General features: G+C 48.6%; 11 protein-coding genes across 11 annotated transcripts; 7 read left to right on the top strand and 4 right to left on the bottom strand.

Annotated features, from left to right (window-relative positions):
- Positions 1-1,305: 1,305 nt before the first annotated feature.
- On the top strand, positions 1,306-2,411 carry KY384_007511 (uncharacterized protein; the record flags this gene model as incomplete). The annotated part of the gene is made up of 2 exons (XM_044816002.1): positions 1,306-1,595; positions 1,802-2,411. The coding sequence occupies 2 exons, from the start codon at positions 1,306-1,308 to the stop codon at positions 2,409-2,411; spliced, it is 900 nt and encodes a 299-aa protein (XP_044666642.1).
- Positions 2,412-3,248: 837 nt separating this feature from the next.
- KY384_007510 (uncharacterized protein) lies at positions 3,249-4,051 on the top strand (the record flags this gene model as incomplete). Its single annotated transcript, XM_044816001.1, has 2 exons — positions 3,249-3,358; positions 3,412-4,051. The coding sequence occupies 2 exons, from the start codon at positions 3,249-3,251 to the stop codon at positions 4,049-4,051; spliced, it is 750 nt and encodes a 249-aa protein (XP_044666641.1).
- Positions 4,052-4,752: 701 nt separating this feature from the next.
- Positions 4,753-5,577, top strand: KY384_007509 (uncharacterized protein; the record flags this gene model as incomplete). Its single annotated transcript, XM_044816000.1, has 2 exons — positions 4,753-4,846; positions 4,958-5,577. 2 exons carry the CDS (start codon positions 4,753-4,755, stop codon positions 5,575-5,577), a joined length of 714 nt encoding a protein of 237 aa, XP_044666640.1.
- Positions 5,578-6,014: 437 nt separating this feature from the next.
- KY384_007508 (uncharacterized protein) lies at positions 6,015-6,712 on the top strand (the record flags this gene model as incomplete). Its single annotated transcript, XM_044815999.1, has 2 exons — positions 6,015-6,151; positions 6,199-6,712. 2 exons carry the CDS (start codon positions 6,015-6,017, stop codon positions 6,710-6,712), a joined length of 651 nt encoding a protein of 216 aa, XP_044666639.1.
- Positions 6,713-9,975: 3,263 nt separating this feature from the next.
- On the bottom strand, positions 9,976-10,587 carry KY384_007507 (uncharacterized protein; the record flags this gene model as incomplete). The annotated part of the gene is made up of 1 exon (XM_044815998.1): positions 9,976-10,587. The coding sequence occupies one exon, from the start codon at positions 10,585-10,587 to the stop codon at positions 9,976-9,978; it is 612 nt and encodes a 203-aa protein (XP_044666638.1).
- An 811-nt stretch (positions 10,588-11,398) lies between these two features.
- On the bottom strand, positions 11,399-12,309 carry KY384_007506 (uncharacterized protein; the record flags this gene model as incomplete). Its single annotated transcript, XM_044815997.1, has 2 exons — positions 11,399-11,502; positions 11,565-12,309. The coding sequence occupies 2 exons, from the start codon at positions 12,307-12,309 to the stop codon at positions 11,399-11,401; spliced, it is 849 nt and encodes a 282-aa protein (XP_044666637.1).
- A 1,331-nt stretch (positions 12,310-13,640) lies between these two features.
- Positions 13,641-14,825, top strand: KY384_007505 (uncharacterized protein; the record flags this gene model as incomplete). Its single annotated transcript, XM_044815996.1, has 1 exon — positions 13,641-14,825. The coding sequence occupies one exon, from the start codon at positions 13,641-13,643 to the stop codon at positions 14,823-14,825; it is 1,185 nt and encodes a 394-aa protein (XP_044666636.1).
- A 519-nt stretch (positions 14,826-15,344) lies between these two features.
- Positions 15,345-16,634, bottom strand: KY384_007504 (uncharacterized protein; the record flags this gene model as incomplete). Its single annotated transcript, XM_044815995.1, has 1 exon — positions 15,345-16,634. The coding sequence occupies one exon, from the start codon at positions 16,632-16,634 to the stop codon at positions 15,345-15,347; it is 1,290 nt and encodes a 429-aa protein (XP_044666635.1).
- A 639-nt stretch (positions 16,635-17,273) lies between these two features.
- Positions 17,274-17,655, top strand: KY384_007503 (uncharacterized protein; the record flags this gene model as incomplete). The annotated part of the gene is made up of 2 exons (XM_044815994.1): positions 17,274-17,498; positions 17,560-17,655. 2 exons carry the CDS (start codon positions 17,274-17,276, stop codon positions 17,653-17,655), a joined length of 321 nt encoding a protein of 106 aa, XP_044666634.1.
- Positions 17,656-17,756: 101 nt separating this feature from the next.
- On the bottom strand, positions 17,757-18,344 carry KY384_007502 (uncharacterized protein; the record flags this gene model as incomplete). Its single annotated transcript, XM_044815993.1, has 1 exon — positions 17,757-18,344. The coding sequence occupies one exon, from the start codon at positions 18,342-18,344 to the stop codon at positions 17,757-17,759; it is 588 nt and encodes a 195-aa protein (XP_044666633.1).
- Positions 18,345-20,952: 2,608 nt separating this feature from the next.
- KY384_007501 (uncharacterized protein) lies at positions 20,953-21,681 on the top strand (the record flags this gene model as incomplete). Its single annotated transcript, XM_044815992.1, has 2 exons — positions 20,953-20,999; positions 21,192-21,681. 2 exons carry the CDS (start codon positions 20,953-20,955, stop codon positions 21,679-21,681), a joined length of 537 nt encoding a protein of 178 aa, XP_044666632.1.
- Between the last annotated feature and the right edge of the window lie 349 nt (positions 21,682-22,030).

Raw genomic sequence — 22,030 nt, 5'->3', positions numbered from 1 at the left:
AGAAGCTTTTGACCCGATTCGTCAAAGAGATCGTCCATCCACCGCTTCGAGTAAAATTTTTACGATTTCCGCCCGAAATCAGAACAATGGTCTATCGATATGTCCTCGTCAATCATCAGAAGGCCCTATATCCGCAGAGGAGGTACTTGCGCTTGTACGTCTCAGAGTCCGATCGAAGGTCCTATTTTCCCGGCTGACCTGCTTGCTTAGATCAACCCACACCGAGGAATATGGCCTTTCTGTTGCTATTTTACTTACCTCCAAGATATACAGTGAGGCGATTCCAATCCTCTACGGCGATAATGTCTTCGGTCTACTTGAAAACCCATTGGGTGGATCTGACCTCGAGAGCTACTTAGGAGGCTATCTAAGGACAAATCTTCGAATGCTGAAGAATGTTTACCTCCATGATGGGGCATTTAGCCATCGATGTTTCGCCGAATGGTTCTCGCTGGAGAATATGTCCCTGAAGTGCTTGACGCTGGAACTGAATCAGGCCAGATGGATGAAACGAATGTTAATGCCCGCCACATTAATTCCTATACTCGGCTTGTGGAACATTGAACGCATACAGCTCAAAGTAGAGTACCCTCTCATTTGTGACTTTCGCAACCATTACCTGGGGGATTGGAACTGTTATTTCGACTTCGAACATGACGCTGAGCCGGTCACTGGAGACAGGGAAACGCTGGATGGTCGTAACCGTCATGCATACTATAACCTGAGGCTTGATTTATGGTCATGATTGAGAAAGAGAAGGGCTAGAGCATTGTGCTACATTTAAATGCACACGCGCTAAGTGCAATGGTGCAATATCACAAAACATTGAGGCTACGAGGTCTTTAGGTGCCTTAAGGTATGACAATGAGTCGCTAGGGGAGCGAAAATTGGGCTATGAAAGTGTACTTGTTGCAAAATTGAGTAAGTGAGGTGATGATGAATCTTGACATGCTCTGGCAAAAGTTAGCAGACGTTTCCCTTGGAATTGAAATGGCTGAAAGCATTTGGGATCAAAGTACTGGTGGAATGCATTTAGTTCAAGCTTTAATTGCGTATTTTGGAAGTGAATGAAGAGGGGTTGCCTGCTTGTATGTTGTAAAGTGAGGCTGAGCGCTGTGTCAGATTATTAACACTCGTAATAAGTAGTGTCGTTCAATTTTCTTCCAAGAGACAGACGCTTCAACCTCAACGCCGACCTCAGGCATCATTTCATTCCTTCGCTGCGTAAGAGCGAAATCATCGTAAGTCACCGTCCTGAGCTTGCTTGTGATGTGCTTTCTAATGAGGTCTTCGATGTAGGCCATCATGGACGACCCTGGTCCCTCGAAAGAAAGTCCGTCGATTGCGACATCGTCCGAAGTGACCAAAATCCGCGACCTCATTAACGAGATCGATGAACACAGAGATGAGGGCCCAGCGGAACGCATGCCTACCCATCGATGGAAAATGAGAGGAATTCTACGCAAGATGCAAGATTGTTTGGCTTCTTTCACGACTGCAACAAGCTCTTGTCACATGGACGGTTCAATGAAATCTTCCATTGAGGGTCTATCAGATGATATAGACAAGTTGTTGACGCATCCAAAGAAGACCAAGTTGCAACACCACAGTCCCATTCAAGTTCAGGTACCAGAAACGAAGTTAGGCTTCCTAAGCCTTCCGCTAGAAATCAGACACATGATCTACAATTACGCGCTTGTTCAACATCAGCACGTTCTGTACCCACAGAGGCTATCGAGGTTGAAGCAATTCTCACTTGCAGAACAGCTTTTTATGAGCCAAAGCTGACATAATTGCCTAGGGCCCTTCGAGATCGCAAACACCATGGCGACTGCGACCCTTATTTTTACAGGTATGAGCATTATGATCTTTCACCTGCATGTCTCCGCACTTGCAAGGCGTTATATCAAGAAGGTCTCCCATTTTTATATGGCGAGAACACAATTGGCCTTATTCAAGACTGTTGTCAAAAACTTGATCTCGATTGTCCTTTGCTATGGCAATTGGGCCCAAATACGCATTTGGTCAAGCACGTTTACCTTGATGTAGACACGGAATCGAGCGAAAAGTTGGGGGCTTTTCACGCCTTAGCCGAATATCTTTTTGAGAACGATCAACAATTCAAGTCTCTTACGCTGTCTCTTGACCCTGGTGGGTATCTGTATTCAGCAATAATACCCGATGCTTTAATACAGGTATTTCAATACAAAGTCACTGGGAATGTACAACTAAGAGTCAAAGAGGAGGCGCTTGTGGACTTGGAGGACCAGGGCTGGAGCTTGGTTGGCTGGGACGAATATTTCAATGTTCATTATGACGCGCGGCCTATTGTAGGAGACAGAGACGACTTCAACGATTCAAGTTACACCTACTACAACTTGAAACCTGGTATCAAAAAGTTGACGGCATAGAAGAAAGCAGTATCGGAAGATAAGCAGGCTGGGCTTTTCGAACAAGGCGTGTAGTGGCAAAGTCGCAATATACAAAGGCACTGCGCGGAGATACGGTGCCATGGGCAAAGCACGGAGGTGACAATGGGGTGAAAAGGGTGGATGATTACACTTCTCAGTAAAACTGGGACTCAATTGAGTTTATGAGCACTTAACACGAGCACATAACACGAGCACATAACACGAGCACAATATTCAAGACGTCGTGCTTGTTCCCGTGGCCTCATCAGACCTTTAATCTTTGTTGCGTCGCAAGTCCACCATGCCAGTCGACGACAGCGAGACTAACATCTAGTCGAAGCCTAGAAAAGGAGGGGAGAGCATCCAATGCGCAAGAGCCTGAAACACTACATATCGCGTTCGACTTTCTCATTGTGCAAAATGCGTGGGCGACGATACCGCCAGGAGGACCCACAAGTTGGGCGCAGCTCCAGCTTCTACGTGAACCATTGCACTGCTTCCATCGCATTGTTCTTGTTATTAACACAAACCGAGATGTGAGCTAGGTACATATCGTGTCTTCGATATCCCCGTATCATCGATACTAACAGCCCCTCGGCACGCCAACACGGATGCAAGAAAAGAGAGACCAGGTGTGACAAGCCTTGGCTGAATTTGGGCCAATGGTTGTGTCGTACAGGTAAGAACAAAGTTCTGCGGCTTGTTTGGTGGTATGGTTCCTCGTGTCATACAAACTCTCATTCCTGACTACATAAGATCTCCGACACCAAACCAGAACCGATCTATATTCTCTTAATATTCGTCACTCGACTGAGAAATCAACCTTGCCGCATAAACATGAAGCTCGGGTTTCTTGACCTACCGCCGGAGATAAGGACGGTTGTCTACAGGCATTTGCTCGTGAGGCACAAGCGCATCTTATGGCCACAGAAAGTAATCGGAGCATGGTAAGTCCCTCACATATATTCAGTAGCCTCATGAGAAGCTAACACGATAGTAGGCTTCTGCTAGAGACCATAGTTCCAAAATGGTGTTGGGGTCCATTGCACCGCGGGCACGATTATGACCTCCAATCCGCTATTCTGGCAACCTGCAAGACAATTTATCAAGAAGCACTTCCCGTACTTTACGGCGAGAACGTGTTCGGCCTCTTTGAAGATTGGATCTATGACTCCTACCGCCTCGAGGATACGCTGAAGGACCCGCTGGGATCAAATTTCTCCCTACTTAAGAATGTCTACATAGAACTCGACAGACTCGAGGAGTATCCTCGTCCTGGTTTTCACAGTCTCTTGACTCTTCTGTCAGATAATCACGCACAACTTGACTCTTTGACCATAGATGTTGAGGAAGGTCTTTACGCTCCGGGCGAGAGTGTCCGCGATTCTCTAAGAGATATAGTTCGACAGCAAATAACCAAGCGTCTACAACTCAGAGTCGACAAGTTGAAACACGATCAGCCACGTTGGCAACTCACTTCGAAAAAACGCTGGCATTACTTTCTTCAAATGGAATATGAGGTGGAACCTATTCTGAATGGATGGACAAGCGGCGAAGGAGATTTTGTTGAATGGTCACACGTATTCTATGAGATTGCGACTCAACCTGACGGGCCGAAAAGGAAGTATAGGGCGTTCTGAGACAAATCATAAAAGGGATACACCGACGAACTAACTCAGCAATGAAGATCTGCGTCAATCTCAGTTGCTGAATGCATACAAAGCCCGGGTCAAGAAGGTCGGAACAATGTAGTTTGATATCTTGATATCACATGAATATATTGAACCTAGTCTTCTCCAAGTCCGGGACTTCTCATTAGCGACAGCCGAAGGGACAAAGCCATATAAGCCATATCGGCAGGCCAAAGAATTCAAGGGACAAAAGTCGGTAGTTCTATATCCCAATAGCTCGCCATACCGATGCCCCTTTGCATGAGTCTGATGCGTTATGAAGGATATTAATGAGTTACATTCATGAGTACTGTTGCAACTATTCAACTGGCACTGTCTTTAAGGTTATTTCTGTGTCTTATCTCAACTCACAGATATATTGGGCTTGCTAGACCTACCGCTTAGAGTCAGACTAACGATATATGCGTTCTTACTCAAGCAGAAGCAAAGAACACTGCATTTCGACGAAAACACCACCGGAGAGTATGCAAAAACAGGGATCTAGCTACATTTGATGTACTACGGCGGCTCAGAATGCTCAAGTGACAAAACTAAGTGACTTATGAATGCCCGTATTGATGCCTGCTCGTACTCTCGCAATTGCATTCCACACCGTGATCTACCATATACAAGCGCAAGTCCATTGCAATACCTTACCACCAGCTGCAACGATGCTAGGGCTGATGGATCTACCGCTCGAGGTGAGGCTAATGATATATGGCTTGTTGCTCAAGCAGGACCAGTGGATTCTGCACACCTATCGTGGTAGCATCACACGGTACTCAGCTCAGCTCCTTTACCCCTGCTCTCCCGACCAGAAAATTGACATCTTTTCACAGGAGATTTCCAATTCACCACCCTTATAATCAGTCACAGACTTTGGCCTTGCACCCCAAATCCTACGCTCGAGCAAGACCATACACGCGGAGGCTTGCCCTCTCCTCTACGGCGAGAACGTTTATGGCTTCAAATGGTCCCGATATACCTGTGATGACACATTGCGCTGGCTGAGCTACAACCCGTTGAACATGCCTCTGCACAGGTTGCAGCATGCAATCATCCATATCGGCGGAGGAGGATGGATAGTACCGGAATGCTTGAGCAAGCTCGTCGAGGCTGCGAACATCCATCATATTCACTTGCAGACTTTCACGCTCGGTCTCGATGTGACTGGGTGTCTATCAATAGTTCCCACGATGATTGCTATACTGCTCCATCGAATTAAAGCTAGCAGAAAGCAATTGATGATAACTACAGACACGGATAATTCAATGGAAGATCCTACCAAGGCGGCAGACCTTCTGAAACCGTGGGCATGGGACCATCGCCTTCTGCTTCATCGCAAAGAAGTGTCTTTTTGGAAGCAAAGTCTTGCTGGTCGCAATAAGAAAGCAGCTTTGTACAGCCTGGAGCTACGAGAAGGCTATGAAATTGGACTCGAAGAAGACTTCCGACAGGCACTGGAAGATATTGCCTGGCATTGTAGACGTGAGTAAATTACAAGAAAAGCCAGTAGGCATATTGGTCTAGGACATTGAGGACAAGATCGTACTTTTTGTTCAATGCGAGTTGCCGCCATGTTCATGTCGCAGCTTCAACATGCTTTTTCCCTGTGATGCTGTGATCAGCACGTAGACCGGCCTTTACCATTGGATAATCTGATAGATATGGATGAACAGTATTTATATCAAGGAAGGAAGAATCTAATTGCTAGCTATTACCCCGCACGGTGGCGATGGCAACATCATCGATTTGCCACATCAACATATTCCTCCTGTCAAACGCGACGCTGCCTTTGGAACAACACTTCTCAGGTCGTACAACCTTCTGCTCAGTTTCGAAAGCACGTGGTCCTTGGGACCTCCTGGACCAACACAAACGTTTTGTCAACCTTACTCGTTTTTGCTGTCATTGTTCACGCCCATCAAAAATAATGCTGGGCTTCTTAGACCTCCCCTTCGAGATCCGATACATCATCTACGGCCTATGCCTCAAGCAGCCCGACTCAATTCTCCACATCCACCGCACACACAAAGTCCGCCGTACCGCACTCCGCATGAAAAACATCGAGTATGCCCTCATCCACTCTATGAAGACATCCCACTAACGTCTCATAGAAAATGGCCAACCAATCTACGAGGCTCCCTCCCCCAGGACCTGAACCTCTGCCCACAGCTCCTCGCAACTAACAAATTCATATGTCTCGAAGCAAGCGCCATCCTCTACAACTTCAACATCTTCACCTTCATCTGGTCCCCCGGTTTCTACGACCGCACAATGACCCGTCTCGCACCCCGCATATCCCTCTACCCCGGCAGCATACAGCACGCACACATCCACATCGACGGCATGTGCGAAAAACCCACCAAATCCCTCTACGACCTCGTGCAGTCCATGGTAGACGACCATGTCCGCCTGCAAAGCTTCGCGCTCTCCCTGCACGTGAGCGGATATCGTCCTACCATGGGGCCAATGCTGGCCATGCTGGTGCATCAGATTAAGGCGAAGAGGAATGAGTTGCTGCTTGTGACGGGGACGAGACCTTGGAATGGTGTGACTTGGGGGTATCAGAAGATCTTGGGGGTGCAGAGGAAACAGGGCGGTGAGGGAATGGGGGGTGTTTGGTTTTGAGACCGAAGGGGGAGTCGTTTTGGAGTGCGAGGATGGATGCGAGGGTTGTTACTAAGGCGGTGTTTGATATGGAGTTGAGGGAAGGTTATGATGTTGGGAGGCTTGAGGCTTTTTGGGAGGTGGGGAAGAGGGTTGTTTGTGGTTTCTAGAGTGGGTATATGTTATTGAGATATGCAAAGTCGAGCAAAGAAAGTGTCATATTCGAGCTTCATTGTCCCAGAGGTTTCACTTTGTTCATCAGAATGTGGAAGTAAACACTCTCGGCTCCAAGAATTCAAGTGATACGAGGACTATCATGGGAGTATTGTACTTGCACGATAGGCTGCGTTATGAGCGACTCTGAAAAGGTGCGAAATACATTTTTTCCACGATCTGTCAAACGCCTAGAGAGAGAATTGCATTAAGTTTAGCTGAATATCTATGCCCGAGGCATGACTCGATCATCTTTGCTATGCTCACCCATATCTGAATATTTTTTCAAGCTTTCAACGCATCCCAACTCTGCTTGAGTGTCAATCAAGTGCTGCTGGTATGCCTGAATCAAGTAAAAATTGTAAGGCTCAGGAGAATTTGGAAAACTACTGCTCCATCTGTGTTGAAAGCTGGCATCTTTGATCATGATGGTATGGCGATTCCAAAGAATGCTTGGTTGGGGCTCCTTGTACCGATTACCGTACATAGAGTGAGCGCGGCTGACTCTCCTTTGTTGTAACAACAATACCAATCTTTCAGACGCTAGATTATCTTTGATTATGAAGTCCGGATAGCGATTATTAAGTATGAGAGTGTCCAAGGGTGTTTCTTTGGTCGTCAGTGGATCAAAAATGGAGACTAAGTTGGGCGACCTTGTGCTCATGACGAGAAGGTAGAGATGATGGATTCGGTGACAATAGGTCTCGAAACATTTGGGATAGGTATCTCTATCTAGATGATGTCTCAGAATAGTTGGTGTAAGACTCAAGGGGACCAGTACCTTCCTACTCAGCTGGTGTATCAACCAGCTCGCGGGGATTTGGTTGTATGGAGTAGTAATCAGTTGGTAGATGATCGACGCTGAACAGCCCCTTGAAATGAGACTCCACATTGGGTTCCTTCGTCATGATAAGATGACGATTTTGCTCCAGATCTGGGTTGGGTATTTCAGTCAAATTCACCAATCGAAACCAAAAACGGCCAATCTTCCCTTGGCGCAAGAGCTTTGCCAGCCTTTCCGATATGCCGTCATCATCCGCGATGGTATTGGGCCAGAGGTCACAGAATATCAGAGTGTTCAATCGTATATCTGACGATCGCAGACGCTCGATCATAGGGCCTAATGAAGGCGAAGCGGTCCGACCGATGAACATATACAAATATCGAAGCCGGCTGAAATTGCTACCGAAACAATCGCAATGCCCAAAATTGCAGTGGCTTGTCATGTTTGCAAACCTATTAATTGAAAAGCGGAACATATTCTGCGTGTAGAGTACGTGCACTGCTTCGCTGTAGATTGTTCGAGACGCTCTAAGGACTTCGGGCCAGAAATGAACATGTAACTGTGCTTTATCATGGCCTCTGCCCCGGACAACTTTACATATTTTGGATCCAGATGGAGACTCATAGCTTTCGTAGGTGACTTGTTGATGGGTAATTATCGGCCGTTGAGTGAGAAGCTGACGATAGATGATATTGCGAACCTCAGGGGGTATGTCCATGAAATTCGAACTCATCTCTTCAGATGTGTGGACAAAGACTCAGGATTGCAGAGTACTTGAGGGGGAAAAGGAAGAAAGCCTGAGAGAATATTCGAGGAAATGTACTTGCTCTATGACACGTGTTGTACTCGACGGAACTCGCGCAACGTGAAGTGTCATCGTACTCTAGTGAGCGTGTCTACAGCGATCTCTTTTGGGAGAGTCAGAGGATGGGCGTGTGTCACGTCAAGTCGTAGTCGACGCACGCCTTTGCAGTGGTACAAGGATTAGAGAGCAAAGACCTCCCCTACATGACATTATAGGATCATTTGTTCATTGAAGATCAGAATTGCATCTGCTCAAGTCTGAAATTCCTAACATCTCAATGTTAGGACATTGGTGCTATTCCACCCATGTCGAGCAGCCAGGGCTCTCAATACTTCTCGCTGTACAGATTGATAGAGAAGAATACATAATTTCTACTCATAGGGTCCAAGCGCTTGTCCCACAAAGGTTTCTTTTCAGCATTGCGCCTGGCCATGATATGATGATTCCACTCCAGGTCGCGCGCTGGCTCCATGACGCCTCCTTCGCGAAACCGCATTTGCATCCGTTCTACCCAGTTGTCCCGTAGCCATGAGGCTACGATACTTGACAGCCTTTCATTCCTTATGATTTTACTTGGTTTAAGGCGGCCAAACGTCAAGGTCTCCAGGTGCCAATCCGTTGCTCTTAAGTGTTGATCCAAGTGACTTATGATGGAGTCTGCGGTGCTGAGGATATGGAGAGCGATGTGTCGTATCATGTAGAAGTGGTGGACCGAGGCGTGGTTTTGCCAAGAGGTGCGCTGAAGTGTTCCAGTGCCGGTCATGTACATGAAATCAAACACATTCTGAGTGAACAAGACGTATATTGCTTCTGAGTGTATCGTTTTGCAGGTTCGGAGGAGATGAGGGCAGAGATCGACGCGTGGATCTGCAGGATAGAGGCTTGACATGAGGGAGTGCCTGCACGATAAATTCGTTAGTAGAGCTACAAAGACATCAAGGTATGTTGCGTGTACTTAATGGTGTAGTGTTGCTGGGGAAACAAAGGTTTCTCGCGTTGGATGAGGACGTATGGATATATCATATTACGAAGTTCAGGCGGTAGACTCAAGAAGCCCAAAGCCATTTTCTGAGTATTACCGAAATAGAGATTGAAGAGGAAGTTTGTTGGCTGACATCTGAAAGAGAGCAACGATTTACTTGATTTGTTTTGGTAGAGGCGACGCATGACACGTCTCTTTGAAGACTAAACCAGAAATGAAGTCGTAACACTTGGCATGGGAGTTGGCACTTTTCACGGTAATAACGTATGGATTCTTTGTTCATCAGATGTATGACATTTGTGTCATGTTCTACATATGACCATTACTCTATTGCTGGGTCGGTAGTAGGGGAAAAGGAATGGAGTTTTGTATTACAAAAACCTCAAGAAAAATGTTGTTGCTAAGACCGGCGCATACAAACCAAAGCTACATCTTCATCCCCGAGTTCGAGACAACTCATTCAAAGTGCCCTGACTGACCGTCCAAATTTGCCTGACAGTTCACCTCGAAGCCAGACTGACTTGTGAAGCACGTAACAGGATTTGGTCTGTGGCTCGCCCTTGTTCACGTTCCGTCGAATCGATGTTCACTTGTTGAGAAGTCATATCGATGTCTTGATCACGGAGATATAATGAATAGTAGACGTATGACTCTGGTCCATCCTGAAAATCTTTGTCCCACATGGACCGGTCGGCACCAACAAACCTGATGTGCTGATTTTGGTTCAGCTTCTGTAGAATTCGCTCTCTAGCGTTTCGTATTTCCGCGCTGTCTCGATGTCGCAATTGGATACGATCGACAATCTTGTGCTCCAAAAAGGACGCCAAAACGCGATGGCCGCGGCAGTCTTCAGTGAGATCCCACGGATATATTTCAGAAAATGTTAGAGACTTCAAGTGCATCGCTGTATGATGCAGATATTCGCTGAGTCGTTCCAATTTCTCCAAAACCCTATACTGGAAGTGTACATGGAGGTCCTGGATCATGAGGAAATTATTCGCTGCCATGTGCCGTTGCAACACACACGTGGAGTCTGCAACATTGGTGTCCACGTCCACAAAGCTCAACAAATTCTTCGAGTATAGAATGTGTTGTGCTTCACGATAGATCATTTTGCATGTTCTTAGGACCCCAGGGGAAACATGAGGGCAGAAATTCATGTCCATCCAAGCCGCTATGGAAGGCACACCACCCGCCAAGGCTTTCCTGCACGAAAAGCTTGTCAGCAAATGTATTGAGCTGGCGCTCGACATCGCTTCTTCACTACGTACTTCTCTTGTGGGTAAATGAATATTTGACGTTGGATGAGGATGTAGTCGTAAATGCGCTTACGAAGCTCAGGCGGTAGATCCAAGAATCCGGAAGCCATCTTTCAAGAGGTGGATAGACTAAGGACCAGAATGTGAAAGTTGAGTGAGGGTGATGAGGAAGGAGAAGGAAGACAGAGATGGAAAAAGAAGGGCTACCTTTTATACCGCGACGTCTGCTGTACGACATGGCAGGAAAATGCTCCAGACCCAGACGCTTGTCACACATGCATTACTCGCAGCCAATGGGAGTATTGGAGACGGGTGGTACAATGTGGTCTACGAGAGCTATCCCATTCCGTCAATATAATTCGCGATGACGACTGCAAGGTACCCCGGCACATACACATGACTCATATGCATCCGACCAGGATCATGAGGGAATGTAAGACATCAAAATACGATCCTATTGGCTTGATCAAATAGAGTCACTCTACATCCCTTCACGAATGGTCTTGACTGAGCGGACATAATGCATTGTCACACGTGAATCTCTGTACGCAGAGGGGTTAAGCATCTATTTGCAACTACTTCGTTGGTCTATATTCATTCTTGGCATCATTGACATATTCACATTGCACGCAGGCGACTCCTCACGCCTTCCAGGCTGCTGTCATTAATCTGTGCCAATGCTAACGAAGCCACGTCCTGAATCCTGATTCCACGGAGGTTTAGTAAGATCTGGCAACTGCGACACCTGGTTACAGCCATTGAGCGCCACTACTATATCATCAGTATCCGGGCTCCTATACGAGAGCGCATATTCAAATGCCTCAACTTACTATAAAGGAAACACCCAATATTGAGGAAAGTATAATCCTGCCTCCCCTGAATAGCAATATTAAGACTCCAGAACTGATTGATATTATCCGTACCAATCACAAAACTCGCATAAACCTCCGCCAGCCCAATCAACAGAATACTACTCTGACCAACCGGAAACTCGCCCTGGGACAAGTACCGATTATTGCGAAGTTGTGGGCACACAGCCACCGGCGAAGGAGTGACTTGCTCGCGAAACCAAGCTTTACACAGAAACAACGCGTGGTACGGAGCGTCGGGCTGTGCGACGAAGTAGCTCCCTTTGTCAAAGCACTGCCTCAGAACTCTGAGTTCTACTTTCGGATACGCGGCGAGCTTTTCGACGCTCGTTGCGCAGACGATGGTGGGTGGGATGTTCGTGCTGGGAAGTCGCCCTCCTCGCAATATCTTGGCAAATAGGTTGCTTAGGTATGCTTTGCCTGGCATACGGGCGAAGAAGAAGTCGTAGAGTGGCCCGTCGGCGGCAATCATTGCTTGGGTCAATTGTAACCCGGTTAAGATGTATGCGCGTCTGAAGGCTTGGGTTTCTTCCTCGCTGCATTGGCTGAGAATTGGCTTGAGTGTCGCCTGGGCTTGAGGCGCTGACAAGGTCTTATTGACTTCTGGAACATCATTGAGTGATGCCGCAACAGCAATTGAAGACGTACCTGGAAATGACGGATCCGTGTCAATTGCTACGCTGGTCCCGACAGTCACGAGTACCATGAGCACCAATGCAGTTGAGGCAGTGGAGCAAAGCATTCCTTGGGAGCATGAGTGGATAGTGGAAAGTTTGTGTTTCTTGCCAATCGTCACTGGCAAAATTGATGTGTACTCAGGTGCGTCGGGAAATTTCAACGTTCGTTACCTTTCGACTAAAACCTCGAGGGAAATTCGTAGCAGGGGCATGAAAGTCACCGGCGCGTGTATATGCACTGATAATGCAGGAAGGCCTCTGCGTGAACAAAGACTTGCGCGAGTGTCGGGACATGAGACAACAGCCCTGCGCGTCGCTAAAAATACGCTTTGTTGCAGCGCTGGTAATGGTATTCACCATAGCATTAATGAGCCAGACATCAAAAATTGAGCAACTCGCTTTGATAACGCAGCCGATGTTAAGCCGTTGAAGAAAACGGTTCTGGAGCTCGGTGCCATGAGTATCAGTAATCCGCCGACGGGCTACGTGGATGACGCTTGGGCGAAGACCGATACTCGATGCCATTCTTCGAGAACTTCAGTCGTCGATACAGCGCGTTGACATGAATACAACAAGCCCATGAGCTTTCTCTTAGAGAGTCAATATTGAGAAGTCAAAGCTCACAGATCTTCGCAATGTTTCGATTGACCTTGCCACCCACAACTGGTGATTTCAATGCTGCTGCTACGCGAGTTTAGCATTAGCACTTACGGAGTCAATGTATTACAAACACCAAGAGCTAGCAAAGATGCATTCCGTGAATGTCAAGCGATATCAGAGCGTGGATAGCCCTTTCCGATGTGTCACATCCTTCTTGATGCTAGTTGCCGGTCCGGATTGCTTTCACGCCCTTCTGCGTACGACATCGCAAATCGCCATTCCAAATGATATTCGGTGAACGGGAGAGGCAATCATGGTCATGCCTGGTGGTCTCGACATCGTATCTCTGGATGAAAAGCACGTCCAATGGATGTCAACGTAATTATGTTATTGAATTCACGAGCAGACGGTGTTAGTATACCCAGCTGTCACATCTTTCACTCAACCGATCTCGCGACTGATGCTTGTAGATCTGAGTATCGGAGGCTACTCTGGGGTCTGAAAAAGTCTCGTTGTGTGTGGATGTGATGGAGCTGAAGCTTGGGTATCACACCACGTCTCACGGATCTCATTGTCGAACAAAGAGCTCACTTTGACAAATATACAATGACATCTCGCATCGACACCGAAGTGTTGCAAAGCAACCACACGTATCACAGTCGGATGCCTTCTTTGTTCGCCATTCTTAGCCTTGGGTATAAAAGCACGCTGCTTTCCCATCTTCTGCTTCTGCATCGATACCTCGACCAAACTTCCAAAGATGGCTCCGCCAAAATCAGGCCTACCGTATGATCCGTATCCGCACTATGATCGCACAATCTTCGCCTCAGCAGGCCTTCCCTATGGTCTCGGCCGTCCCTGGGATCAACTCCCTCCACGCCCTCCCCGTGGAGAAGACCCCCCTGTTCGCTTCAAGAATTTCAACACACCGCCTCATGTGCACGACTTCCTTATCTTCACATCCTACGAATTCCGTCTGATCTTCGCTCTACTTGGATACGTCAACGTCACCCAATCCGGCCGTCCCTACCTAGAGATCACTCCCAACAAGACGCTCCGATGCTTCACCGCATCTACCGCATATACTCATCCCCGAGGCCTCGATCATCGCGTCGTCAGCCAAATAGCCTACTTGCGTACTTACGGCCGCTCAGGCGCTTCGAGGATCGCAGACATCTTCAACCCACGGTACGGCGTTTTCGAAAACCCGGTCGAGAAGATCCACCCATTGTATCGGGATGAAATACCACCTGCGCATGGAATGATACGAGAGATGCGTGCGCAAGGACAGCAGGCGTACTGGATGGATGAGATGCGTGATGCGTGGAAAGAATGGTATAATTCCGGAGGGAGAATGCCCCATCAGGAAACGCCGAAGGAACTTTGGATTGCGGCACCCCCACCGATGGAGCGCTTTATGGATGGTAGGAATGTGAAGCGCTGTCATAGGGATGCTGAACCGCATAGGAACCACGGCATGCCGAATTACACGAGTAATTTGTCGGGTAGGAATGCGGAGTATACTCTCATGGGCCCGCTGATGGATGATGGGAGTGGAGGGTACGGAAGCATAGAGCATAGGACCGGACACCACGGGAGCGGACACCACGGGAGCGGACCCCATGAGGGTGGACATCATGGGAGTGGACATCATGGGAGTGGACATCATGGGAGCGGACGTCGTGGGAGCGAACTACTTGGGCTTGGGAATTATGAAGATCGACGCCGAAGCGAGCGCCGTCCGAGTGAGGGAGCCCGTGGAAATCGTGGATATGGAGATGAGCGCCGTCCGAGTGGAGGACCCCGTGGAAATCGTGGATATAGAGATGAGCGCCGTGGAGGGTATCGCGACGACGACTTCATGAGCGATGACTATGATAGTGACGACTATGGCCATGGAGGACATCGAAGCAAGCGACACCATAGCCGAGGACGTGGGCATTGAGAGGCGCTGAACGAGATGATGTGAAAGATGAATGGCGGCCTAGAGATTGCATTTGGAGGTTTTGTGGATGGTGCTTGATTTAGTAGCTATTGTTTGCGATACCTGCATTTGGTTGAAAACGGACGTGCCTGAGTATGCAGTTAGAATTAAATGATTGTCATTGATTACCAGACGAGTTACCATTTGAATCTCTTCGTCCACTATCAGCGCCATGCTCTGAGCAAGAAGGGATGTCCTATCAGCCAAACGCAATATTGTGCTCCTCGTTCCATTCCTCGCAGCGCCTTGCTCGTAGCAAGAAAGAATGTCCTATCAGCCATATACAATTCTATCCTCCTCATTCCATTCCTCGCAGTGCCTTGCTCTTAGCAAGAAGGGATCTCCCATCAGCCAAACACAATATTGTCCTCCTCGTTCCGTTCCTCGCAGTGTATTGCTCTGAGCAAGAAGGGATGCCCCATTGTCCTCCTCGTTCCATTCCTCGCAGCGTCTTTATTCGTAGCAAGAAGTAATGTCCTATCAGCCAAAGACAATGTTGTCTTCCTCGTTCCAGTCCTCATTCTCTTTGATCACACTTTGCACTTCCTCCACAAAAAGCTTTGGTAAAGCAAGGACCTTCTTCTCTACCCTCTGGTTCTGTAGTATCGCATGACTGGCCTTCAGGTAAGCGCCGCGGAAGTCGTTCCATAAGTCCTCGTCCACATCTGGTCTGGGGTAGTAGGGGTCGTTCCCCAAGAACGCCGGCACAAGCTTGGTCTTGACATCTTGCTCGGTCAGTTTGATCCTGCTTGCTTTGTCGAAGTCCAGCATCCAAAGATGTATCGCCCGACGCTTGAAGTCCACAAACTTCACCTTGTGCGGCGGTTGGGACGAGTCGCTGTAGCCTCTTGGTCGGTCGGTATCCCATGTGGCGCTGCTGCCGAGGACGAACTCTGTATCCATACCATCGACTTTGGCTTGCCAGTGGATTGTCGCTAGACCTATTGCCATCTCGACTGCGAGCTCAGGGATGTCGACGTCGATGTCTTCGATCATGTTTAGCTTTAAAGGGAAGTTTCGTAGCGTATCGTAGTCATCTGTGGGTGTTTCGCGTTCTCCCAGATACACTCGTGCCAGGCAGTCCTCATTATCTGGGTCACTCGTGGCTTCGTGCTGAACTTCCTCGTCAAAAAAAGCATCGATCAAGGCTTCTCTAACGGGTTGGGGCAGCGGCAGGATTCGATCCACCGTGAAAAGCGGCTGTCTTGTGCGATGACTCTCTGGAAAGCGGTGCAAATAGCCAGACGAGTGTTCTTTACGGTCAGATGTGCCTACACTGTCAGGCGCGCCAAGCCAAAAGTCGTCTTCGTCGGCGAGGTGAAACTCGTAGCATAAAGGCGTCTTCGGTATTGTAGCTGCCGGGAAAAGCTGCTGCATTAATGTTCGCACGTCCCTATTCGCGTTGTGAACTTCATTTGTCAGGCAGAAATCCTGCCAGATTCCTGCAGCATTGGTTCCTTTCTTGAACGCAAGCTCCGTTCCAGGCACTTCAAAGACTGACCCGCAAGACCCGAGGCCAATGATTCGCAGGTCGCTTGAGCCTGGTTTCTGGGCCATTGCTGCCCGTTGCGTACGCGCGGCGAAGCTTGAAAGGGTCGAGATGTCAGATTTGGTGGACAATGCGCGCCTCAAAAGCTGAAGTGAGGTTCCTTTTGGGACATTTTTAAGTGGTTCATTCACTTTCAAGTACGGCACAGCATAAACAAAGCCTTCGGAGAGGGTGGTGGAGTATAAACCGGCGGAGACATTGCGACTCTCTGGTTGAGACATAATAGTGCAAGAGACTGGATAGCTAAAAGGCAGAGTTGAATGGGGCAGTTACACTGAGCTCTAGATGAAGAGAAGTCTGAAATGCAACACACAAAACCAAGTAGAGTCTGCTGATTCAAAGTGGGGAAAACTCGAAGCCTCAAAAGTTTAAGGGGAAGTTACGGTGCGGCCGTAATTCCGCACCAGCCCTACAAATGACGTAGCCTCCTTTTGTGATATCATCGTGCGAAGGGGACAAAAAGACCGAACATTGGGATTTTGATACCTAGTTCTTTATCTGTCACACTCGTCCAAGACCCTCAAGTATCGAATTTGAGGCATTCCGTCCAAAATGGGATCTTATCCTCCAGCAATTGTCACGACGGAGCAGACTGCAGAAGAAGAGGTAAAATTCTGGCGTGGCAAGATTGAGGGCGTGGCAATCAATGCCTTCAATTCACAAGTCAGAATGCTGACACAGTAGAGTCGTAGCGCAACATAGCCCTCTGTAAAGAGTACATGTCCATAGCCTATAATCCGAAAAGCGCAGGGGCCAAGGCAGTAGCTCACTTATGCCACCCCGATAGCACCTTCTGGAGTCCATCCACATTCCCTGGATGCGAGACACCGATGGACTATGCCGAATCACACTCTCACGTCATGAAAAGCGTTGCCGATTTGCACATCATACGCTTCGATCGGGTCTTTGCAAAGAATGGTCACGTTCTGCTGAGATATTCAGCCGAAGGTAGCTTTAGTGGCGAGCCTTACATGGGCATTCCCGCAAACGGAAACCATGCAAATTGGAGTGCTGCAGCGATCTTTGAAGTTGAGGATGGAAAGATCAAGCACTTTACAAAAGACTGGGATCAGAAAGTCATGCAAGTAAGTGGGCAAATGAGTATGATGAGAAAATTAGGTCAGGCATACTGATACAAATTCGAAGATTCAACTAGGGTGGGCGCCAGTCAAGGACAGTGAGAATCCTCGCTGGAACAAGGACGCATTAGCAAATCCAGAGACGTCAAGAAAGAAGGTATGAATTTATATGTTCCATCAAATTAACAAAACACCCAATATGTACACAAAGAAAACAAGAGAGAGAGAGAGAGAGAAAGAACCAAAACACGCCAGCCAGTCCCCCTAATGTCCTCCCAAGTAACCCCACGTATCAAACTTCTTCACAGCTGCCTTCGCATCCTGCCACCCCACCGCACTCCCCCACGGCCTATCACCCGCCACAAACTTATCAAACGCCTCCTGCCCCTCTCGATCCGGGCCCGGATCCTTTGTGCCCAGATTCCATCCCAAATCCTGCCCGCTCGCATTCTCACAAAGCCAGCCCTGGTTGCTATGTTTCGGCCCGCCATTCTTGCGCGGGTTGTAGTACACCACGGCGGGCTCCTTGCACTCTTCATCAAAAAACGTCTGCACCTTGATGAGCTCGTTCTTCCCTTTGCCGAAGAACACCCCGATGCGGGTGGCGTTGTCTCGGAGGAATTTCTGGCAGGCGCCACGTCCGTCTGTGGGGCGGTGGTGGTCCGGGTGTAATTTTGGGCGCTGGTGAGATTCGGGCCCCGCGCAGATCTGGTGCTCGCAGCCCATGTCGTTGGCCGGGTATTGCCCGATCCAGGCGTAGTCCCATAGGCCGCGGGATTCGATGGCGGCGGAGGGCAGGGCGGCGGAAAAGGGGCCGAAGGAGAGGCAGGCGAGGAGGGTGAAGAGCTGCATGGTGACGGGTGGCGGTGGGTGTGGTTAGCGGATGTGGTAGCTGGGTAGGGTGCGTGTGTTTAAAGTGGCTGTAAAGAGGTGGTAAGTAGTGATTTAGTGGCTTGTAAGGATCTGGTCTTTAATCTAAATGTCTAAATAATGGAGATCTAAGATGGGGAGAAGGCGGCTTATATACCCCAGCAGTCCGGTGCCAACCGCTATAGTTTCCACATTCTGGCAATGGAGTCAGCCTTTGAGAGAGTAATCAGAGTCACTGGCAGTTCTATAGTGGTGGCATTATGCCAAAAGCCAGCTTTTGGGAAGTTGGAGGCTACTTTGGGATGGTAAGGTCTTTCTAGCTTATGTGGCTGGCTTGTGAAAGTCATTCTTAACTCTTTTTTGCCTCCTGCTACACGAACAGAGGGTAATGGAAGGTCCGGAGAGACCATTTTTGAATATGTCAAGTCAGTTTGTGGAAGTCAAAAGCCCATTTAGGTTCATCGACGGCTTTTGACTGAAATGGCTGACTCATACAAGTCATTTTCATCTATTTCCCGCCAATCACGCAGAACAGGCTGTCCAATACTGGCATGAGACAAGTGGTGCAAGTGCCCTGAGGATCAAGGGTGACAAGTGCGAGAACAAAAGCGAAGCGAATAGGGCACACAATACTCCAAAAAAAAAAGCGAATAGACCTAGACGCAACAGTCTGTCAGATTAAGCGAGCCATTCCTCACAAAGAATTCGAGTTCTCAGGTACAATAAGGAGACACCACCTCCGGGTCTGGCTTCGCTACCGAGACACCAAACCATCCACGCCACACAATGTCGGCACTATGCCACAACGCCGGCGAATAACCTCACAAATGCAATCCCAACAACCACAACTCTACCAGCACCCTCCCAACCCAAGCATGACCAAAGTCCACAAATCCGGTCTCACCTCAAGCGCATGTCCATGCACCCCGCTGACTCCACACCCAAGTGTCTGAAACAAAAGCCACGTTTTGCGCGTGCAACACAAGCGCTAATGAAGCACAAGCCTTGTTCCAGCCAGCAGCTTATCTCGGCTATCGGCGAATAATGGTGGAAGGGCACGAAGGGGGACCGAGACCTTCCTGTCGCGGAGGGTTTCACGGGCAGACCGGGCGCGCTATTAAAATAACCTGGGGAAATGCTTTTCTCCCCACAAGTGGAGAATCTTTTCAGTATCCTGTTTTGTCTTGAGGTGGTCAGGCTGCTTGGTCTGCGATAAAGCAGCATGATTTCATTAGTGTTACTACTGGTAGGCATGTGGGCGATGCAAACGCAGCAGACACCGATCGCGAAACTCATCAATCTGCGCGACCTCCCCCTCCCCCCTCCCCCTCCCCCTTAGCCCCGAACCATCCAACCCAATCACCAACACCAACACCACCGCCGCCGCCGCCGCCGCCGCTCCACCTCCCAAACCCATCCCCCGCGTCATCGAACTAACCCCCCGCCGCCACGGCACCACCTTCTCCTCCGACGCCTTCAACGCCCTCACGCTCTGCGCCTACGCCGAAGTGAAATCCGCCATCCTGGACAACGGCGAGGACGCGCGAGCGCGGACTTGGAAAGTCGAGAAAGCGGGGCTGACACTGTTTGCGGAACGCGTGCGGATGAGTGATCGGCCGTATACGTATGGCTTGTTGAGGGATATGGTGGTGTTGTTGAGGGAGCAGTTTCCGTTGACGCCAGGCGCGGGGTGGAGGATCGCCGAGGTGGATTTTAGGGTGTTGGATTTGGTTGGTGGTGGGAGTGGGGGAGAGGGAGGGGGAGGGGAAGGGGGAGGAAGGTTTTGGCGGCGAGGGGGTATGTGTATAGGAGTTATGATGCGGTGGGGGGAGGGAATGAGACGGGGGGTGGGGTGGAGGCGATGTAGGGTCTAGTTCGTGTTGGGAATGATGAAGGCCGAAGAGCAGGGTTTGCTGTATCTGCCAGAACACAAAGCGGGAGATGCATATCATGTGCTTGTTATAGGTGCTTTGTGATTCTCCAAATGTCCCCCCTGGATCTTGACACCTAGCGTTTTGATGACTTAGCATAAAATGCTGTCTTGGATGGAGGCAGAAACTTGGAAAGTCACAGGCAAGGCAACATGGGATTAAAGGATTCGGGGTCGAGAAGGAGTAGTCTCCTTGTACATCTAGAGCAAGGCAATATTGTCGAAGATAGAGGGTTGACGCTTCGCAATGAGACGTCACAAAGCATTATAAAGAACTCTTGTATTATTAAATGAGTTGGGGGAACTTTGGTTTCTTGAACCTTACTCAAAGGGCGAATATGCTTGGTTATAAAAATCGTTGGTTATCTCTGTGCCGCTGCCCGGTGTTGCAAGACTGGAGGTGTCTATAGTAGTTGCTCGAACGATGCTCTGAAAGAGGATATTAGCGTTCCAGATACGAGCGATGTATTCGTGAAGTGTTATCATCTCGGCAGGAGATGCGATATTGGGTCTAGTCTTTATAGGGCGGCAAATTCAAACGACACTTGCTCTCGACCCCTCTTTCTCTTTCTTTCCATACGCTCCTTCATCCACCCCAAGTAACAACACATTGTTGTTTGCACCGTTCGGAGTTGCGCAGCCACATTGACGTATACCAATATGGCTTTGGGCCTGCTTGACCTACCGCCCGAAGTCCGGACGATTATGTATGGTTATGCGCTGACACAGCGTCATGTGATCTTGTTCCCTCAGAAAAGATCTGTATTAAGGTAAGAATATCCATGTTCAAAACAATTCGAAGGAATCCAATCGCTGAAAAGTTCGTTTTGAAGGCATTACTCTCATTTGGGGTTTCCTTCGGAACCTACTCCTTACCCTGCGCTTCTCAGGGTCTGTAGAACATTTTACATTGAGGCAACACGCATCCTATACGGCGAGAACGTTTTTGGCTTTCTAGGCATCCGTTCAGCCTTCCCAAGTCTCGATAGCGCTTTGACGACACAAAATCTTACAGCTACCAATTTCTTAAGGATTCGCAACCTCTACTTAGAGTTGGCTGCGGTCGATAAAGAATCGCTATTACGGTTTATAAACTATCTAGATGCTACAAAGATGCATTTGGATACTCTGATCCTTGGCCGTCTTCGGCCTGGGCGGCTTCTTGGAAATGATGAGATGTCGAACCTAGTAGCATCTTTATTACGGCAAGGAACAGTCCGTCGTCTTCAGATCAGGAACAACGCAAGGTATAGACCACAGCCGGAGGTGGAAAGAAATGGCCTATTTATTCTAACCCAAGACGCGGAATCCATGTGGGGCATGAGCTTTGGGACTGAACGCTTTAAGAAAACCTATCATTCGGTCGTACTAGCCGATTCGAAGCCCTAGAAGTTACAGCCAGGTCAACGTCATCGAGAGATGACTTGCCCATGGAAAACCACAAGAATTATTCGACATGCAGCATATTTTCAAATACGACGGATATCATTGGTGAACAGTCATTGCTTCATCATGGAGAACCCTCGTTACAAACTTGCTTCTTGGATTCGACTGAGAGTGCCACTTGAGAACACACCAATGAGCTTTTGTGCTTGCTACCAAGGAAAGCGATCAAGGACTCTTAGTGAGAGAAACGCTATTGCAGTCCGAAGGTATATCGTCATCTACCTAGACATGCAAATTGAAGGTCTGCGCATCAAGATTCCGAATCTTGAACACGTTCTTTAGTGCCTCTCAT

Source organism: Bacidia gigantensis (assembly GCF_019456465.1).
Source record: "Bacidia gigantensis strain McMullin 20006 chromosome Unknown contig_278, whole genome shotgun sequence".
Lineage (NCBI taxonomy): Eukaryota > Fungi > Ascomycota > Lecanoromycetes > Lecanorales > Ramalinaceae > Bacidia > Bacidia gigantensis.
This window is presented reverse-complemented; position numbering and strand designations above follow the sequence as displayed.